The sequence below is a fragment of the Candoia aspera genome, chromosome 4 (genome assembly GCF_035149785.1).
Source record: "Candoia aspera isolate rCanAsp1 chromosome 4, rCanAsp1.hap2, whole genome shotgun sequence".
Lineage (NCBI taxonomy): Eukaryota > Metazoa > Chordata > Lepidosauria > Squamata > Boidae > Candoia > Candoia aspera.
Window position 1 is genome coordinate 62,944,812 of NC_086156.1, and position 6,000 is coordinate 62,950,811.

At 38.5% G+C, this 6,000-nt stretch overlaps 1 protein-coding gene across 2 annotated transcripts in view; it reads right to left on the bottom strand.

The window, feature by feature from the left end:
* GLIPR2 (GLI pathogenesis related 2) overlaps nt 1-5,561 on the bottom strand; it is a 38,403-nt gene extending 32,842 nt beyond the window's left edge. Inside the window, exons 1-2 of one of the 2 annotated variants that reach the window (XM_063304264.1) lie at nt 5,480-5,532; nt 7-254 (exon numbers count right to left, since the gene is read on the bottom strand). In XM_063304264.1, coding sequence (XP_063160334.1) covers nt 7-19 — 13 coding nt within the window. In that variant the 5' untranslated portion in view covers nt 20-254; nt 5,480-5,532. Of the gene's footprint in view, nt 1-6; nt 255-5,479 lie in introns of both variants that reach the window. The other variant, XM_063304265.1, reaches the window with a different exon arrangement.
* Between the last annotated feature and the right edge of the window lie 439 nt (nt 5,562-6,000).

The window sequence follows — 6,000 nt, forward strand, 5'->3', positions numbered from 1 at the left end:
ACCAACCTGATTTTCCCATACTTATGTTCTTGATTTAAAGAAGCTGCTTCTTCTTTAAGTGCTCCCTTTTGCTAGAAACTGGTTGCAATTTCCTGGTAGTCTGAGCTCCTTGACTGCATGAAACAGACTGTGCATAATAAAGTGCAATCATCCATTCACAGTGCTCAAATAGCCTAATGATGCCATATAAGGAATAAAGATTTTTTTTTCTTCTTCTAAACTTGAAGCCTCCTTGTAATCAAAGATTCTTTATCCTGCAAGTAACACAGCAACACAAGAAAACACTGAATGATTTCATGTATCAGTGAAAGCAAATGGAAACTGGGAAGAAAGTATATTAGAGTAAAATATGCTGAGGACATCATAATATTCAGTGAACAGGTTTCACCAGATGAGTTGAATCTCTTCCATGCTATAATCCTGAATAAAGTGTGTGCACTACTGGTCTAAGAAGTTTCCACAAATTGCATTTTTAACAGTGTAAAACTTGTTTATATTCATTGCTGTACGTGCATTTCTTATGACTAGATATATGAACTAATGGAATAAAAATGTAATTTCAGACTATCTAGAAATATCATCAACAGTGTTTGTCCCTGGTGGCTTATTCTCACAAGAAAATGAGAGTATATGAGCCAGTTTTTATTCCACATAAATATATTTCTGATCAGGTTACAAAGCATTGCTTTGATTAATTCTTAAATTTAATAGAGCTCATGCAAGCAAAATACCCAGTGGGCTTTGTCCTACTTATATCAGAGATCACTGTTACTGCCTTGATGATGTAACCAAGTGAATAGGTTTAGGACTCATCCTCACATCCTGCCAAACACAGCACCTCACTTACTGTCTCTCTTGCAGTCCAAGCCAAAATAAATGTAGCGGGCTTGCTCAGCCATGAGAGCAGCTCAAACTATATCAACATAATTTCCTGCCAATTCAAGGGTAGGAGATACGGACATTAAAACAGCCATGAGGAAATGCCCATAGTCAAGTACAAAGTAACAGCCCAAGAACAATTTTACCTTGTTAAAACTCAACCTAACTGCAACTTTTTCAACTGTCAGGGTGCTTGTAAGTTACTAAACAATTTATATAATTTTCTCTTTTGCGGACAGTATCATGTAAGATATCCAGGAGCTTTACACTGAGACAGATTATTAGAGATGTTAAATTTCTGAGCACCATCTCTGCTGTTCCAAACTGTTGATACAGAATCTTTATGACTTGTCGCTCTTTCTACCTTCTATGTGTTTTTTTTTTCAAATATTCATTTAACTTTTTGTACAGCCATATTAGCTACTTCTGCCCTTCTCCAGTTTTTCTCCTGTTTTCCAATATACTTTTCCTATCTATCATACCTTTGAGTTCATTAAAATCTACATTTTGGTTATCCAAGATAGGCATTTAACTATACTCAGCTACACTGTGTACTACATTACATAATTTTTTCCAATGTCTCTGCTACTTCCATTTCCTTGATTAAGGCTTATCTTCATGTTCCACTTACTGCAGCACAAGAAAGTTTTGTTAACCATTTTCCATTTTTAATGGATACATCCTCATTACATCAGCTCTGTTTCATTCCCAGTCTGCTGAGGAGGCAGCCTAGAATAATCTTTAGTTGATCTAGTATGGAAGTGGAGTTTTCCTTCTACACCTGAAATGAAATTTGCCATATGGATGAATTAGGATGCCTCAGTGATAAGCCTGGACCTGACATGGTCAGGGCCAGCAAACTGCTCAACTCCTGTTTGTTACCTAAGTCTGCTGCTGTCACATTCTCTCTACACCACAGTGGGCAAGGCAACTCTACTGCCATTTTCTCTTAGCTGCAAGAGAGACCACATTTCTGACCTCCACTGCCCCTGTTTTCTTTTCAAAGGGAATTTATCCTTTGGGGCAATTCAAAATATGGTTGAATTTGCCTATTCCCTTAGAATTTCCACATCTGTGAAAATCACACATTCCTGAGAAGGCATTCTTGTGAAAAAGATGTAGAGAAAGATATGGAGTAGAGTTTTTTTTTTTAATTTTCTTTTTAAAAGGACTAGCAATCTTCTGGAAGATCGATAGCCCTATTGATTTTTTTTTCCTCCTTGTGATGTAGGTGGGATGTTTTATGTGAATGGAGATGTGCTTTTTTCTTGGGTTGCACTTGTGTTTTTGGATTGCTTGGATTTGCCACTTTTTAGGTTGCTTAGGGATAGTGTAAAAATGTTTTAGATTTTTCTCACACATATTCACACACTTTCATATGCACAAATTTTCTCTTTGCTTCCTTGAGTGGTTTATGAATACATTTCAGTTTATGAATACATTTCAGTTTATGAATACATTTCATCACATTTCATGTGATGTAATTAGTATCCATGTAAGTTTTCTATTCTACTGAAATCCCAGAGAAAAAGCAACAGCTTCAGCTCAGAGGGAAACAAAAATCATGTGAGAATGAGGAAGGAAGGAAACTTCAGATAAACTACATTATCTGTAGTCAGATAATGAGAATTTTGGGTAAAGAAATAAAATGGGAAGCAGGACAGAAATGAGTCACAGGAACAAAACCCAACATTATTCTGCTAATTAAATCAACTCCAGTAAAAAGTCTGTTTGTTTTTCCATGTTTACTGTTTTCCCATTCAAGGCTGGGTAAAATGCTTCCTTGGAGCTAAAAGTAAATAATTGCCTTGAATGCCACCAGGCAAACAAGAAGACATGAAGCTCTCAAAGTAAACAAAAAGGGGAAAAAAGGAGAGGGGAAAGGAGGCCAGGGCAATCTTTCAAGACAAAACTTTTTTCTATGAAATCTTTCCTGATCTTCCTCCCTCCCTCTTCCAGAGATATGGATAAGACAATGTTTTAAAAGACTTTGGAAGAAGACCTAGGGTGTATGTGTGTATAAATAAAAGAGCCTGTGTGGTACAGTGGTTAAAGGAGTGGACTAGGAGCATGGAAGGAAGCTGAGTAATTTTGGACCAGTCACGCTCAGCCCTAGATCAAAAAACATCTATCTCTTGACCCATACCAGACCAAAATGGTAGATTACAGTCCATAATTTTCTTTTTTTTAAATATAACTTTTATTAAGAATTTTAATTACAATAGTAAAAACCAATACAAACTAAACTTAAAGAAAGAGAAAAGGATAGAAAAAAATAGTAAAAAGTGCAGGGAAAAAGAAAAAGAAAGGGAAGAATATAATATAGAAAAAGAAAATATATAAAGTGACTTCCAACCTTCATCACAACAAGTATAAACAAATTTAGTAACTCTTCACCCTCTGTAAGGTTACAAACAGGTACCTCTTCATCCCATATCCCATCCTTTATCTATAAGCAAATCCATAAAACATAGGGAACAAGAGATCCAGCCTGCAGCCCCTTCTTTGTGGAGCGTCTCAGTGTTCAGTTCTCTCTCCTCTCCTATTTAATATCTACATGAAACCTCTAGGCGAGATCATCCATCACCATGGGATGAGGTATCATCAATATGCGGATGATACTCAGTTATATATCTCCATCCTGGGTGAAGTAAGTGATGCCGTGACCGCTCTCTCCAGGTGCCTGGGGGCTGTGGGGGTCTGGATGGGGAACAACAGGCTTCGACTGAACCCTAGTAAGATGGAGTGGCTGTGGATTAATGGCATCTCGGGTTCTGGGAAATTATCATCTTTAGTGCTGGATGGGGTTGCACTGCCCCAGACAGACCTGGTGCATAATTTGGGGGTCCTCTTGGATTCACGACTCCTGCTCGAGGAGCAGATGGCAGTCGTGGCCAGGAGGACCTTTGCGCAACTTCGTGTTGTGTGCCAGTTACGCCCTTTCCTGGACCAAAAGGCCCTTTGAACAGTCACTCATGCCCTGGTCATCTCCCATATAGACTACTGTAATGCGCTTTACATGAAGCTACAACTGGTCCAGAATGCAGCCACGCAGGCAATCCTGGGGTGTCCCAACATTTGCACATGTAACACCTTTGTTGCATGAGCTGCACTGGGTCCCAATTCAAGGTGTTGGTTATTACCTTTAAAGCCCTACATGGCACGGGACCAAGATAACTGAGGGACTGTCTCATCCCAATTACATCGATCCGCCCCACCCAGTCATGCAGGACGGGCATGTTACGGACCCCATCCATAAAAGAATTCCACCTAGTGGGGTCTCGGAAGTGTGCCTTCTCTGCAATAGCTCCCGCCCTTTGGAACATCCTTCCCTCAGAGGTGAGACAGGCTACATCTCTCCTGGACTTTCGAAAAAGATTAAAGACCTAGTTTTGCCAGCAGTCTTGGAATGGAAGGGGGAATAGCCATACCTGGGGATGGCTAGCACCCTAGAGTGACTTCAGATGGATCTACTACACTTCACAGGCTGATAAAAAACTCTCGCCCATCTTGATTCCATTACATTTTATTGTATTGTATTTATAATTGTTTTGGTTTTTAACTTTATTTTATTGTAAACCGCCCAGAGTCCCTCCTTGGGAGGGAGATGGGCTGTGATAAAATTTGATAAATAAATAAAAATAAATAAAATAAACATCAACTTTTCAATCCTAGTATAAGCAAAAAGTCCATAAAGTGTTGCTAGAACTTTGCAAAAAAAAAGTTTTAATTTAACCTAGATCAAATAAACCAACTTTATATTCCTTCCTTTTCCTTCTAATTGTCTTAATCTTTAATTTTTAATTCAATCAAACATTGTCATAGGATTTGATTTCTCTTCAATTCTCTATCTCATCACACAGATTTCTTCAAGGCTTTAACAAGGGGGTTGGACCTCCAAGGTCCCTCCTTTGTAGATCCAATAAGAAAACATTTTCCAGGTCATTCTATTGGTTTATCATTTGTATTTCCCTTTTAATTTTTAAAACTTCAGCCAGTTTCTTTTGTATATCCAGCAAAGCGTCCTTTTCCAAATCATTCTCTTGGTCTGTCATTTGTAATTCCACTTTCGGTACTTTCTCTGTCTTGTCAGATAAAATTTGTTCCACATCTTTCATTCTTTCATTAACATCTTTTAGACATAATCTATCCATAGAAGCAGATATCATTACTGACAGTGTTGATATTGTAGTTGCTAATTTTTGGCTCCATTCTTCAGAGATCTCCTTTAATATTTCCGATGTTATAACATTTTGTGTCATTTTGTAAGTCCCAGTATTAACTGACACCAAGAACAGGCTTGTATTTTTTTTTCTTCTGCTTAGAGTCTTTAGTCCCCTCTAGTGTCCAGTTTCTAAAATCATTACTTATCTTTTGTTATGGCTTACACTAGTCAGGATAGACAAAATAAGTCTGTTTCCCATTAGAAGCTGTTTATTTTTTTTATAATTAATTCCAAAGTCTTATAGTAAAAGTCAGTAATCCAAATTTATCTGGACCCTTTGTAACTTATTTAGCTTTTTGCTGTTTATTTCAAATTATTTAAGTTCTTAAGCTTATAGTTATTTTTTCTTTTGTTCAGAGTTGAAGACAAACTCACCCGATGAAGACTTTTCAAACTTGTCATTCTGAATGTCTCCAATAAGATGGTTAATAGGCAATTTCTGAAAGTAATTAGAAAGTGAGGTTTGTGAACTTAATGTCCTTTAAAAAGTTCAGCCATGGTTGCAAGCAAGAAGGCTGGTCCTGTTGTCTCTTAGCACTCAATCCCATGTAAAACCGCTGTCCTGTGGTCTCCTCATGAGGAGCTGCCATCCAGAGCACATGTGGGCCATCTCCTGTCCTTTCCTTATCTGGAGAGGTTCCAAGGAACTGGTCTACTCACCAGTTCCTTGGTCTTTGCTGTGGTAGTCGGCTCCGCGAAACACCATACCTCCCCCAGCAGTCCTACAGTCCATAACTTTCAGTGAAGAGGCCTTTATCCTGCAGTACATAGATTTGGGCTGATAATACTCCCATCTATCTGTCTGTCTGTCTGTCTATCTGCTGGAAGACCTGGGAGATCCTATCGGCGGTTCGAAACCGCGCGGCGGGGTGAGCTCCCGTTGCTCGTCCCAGCTC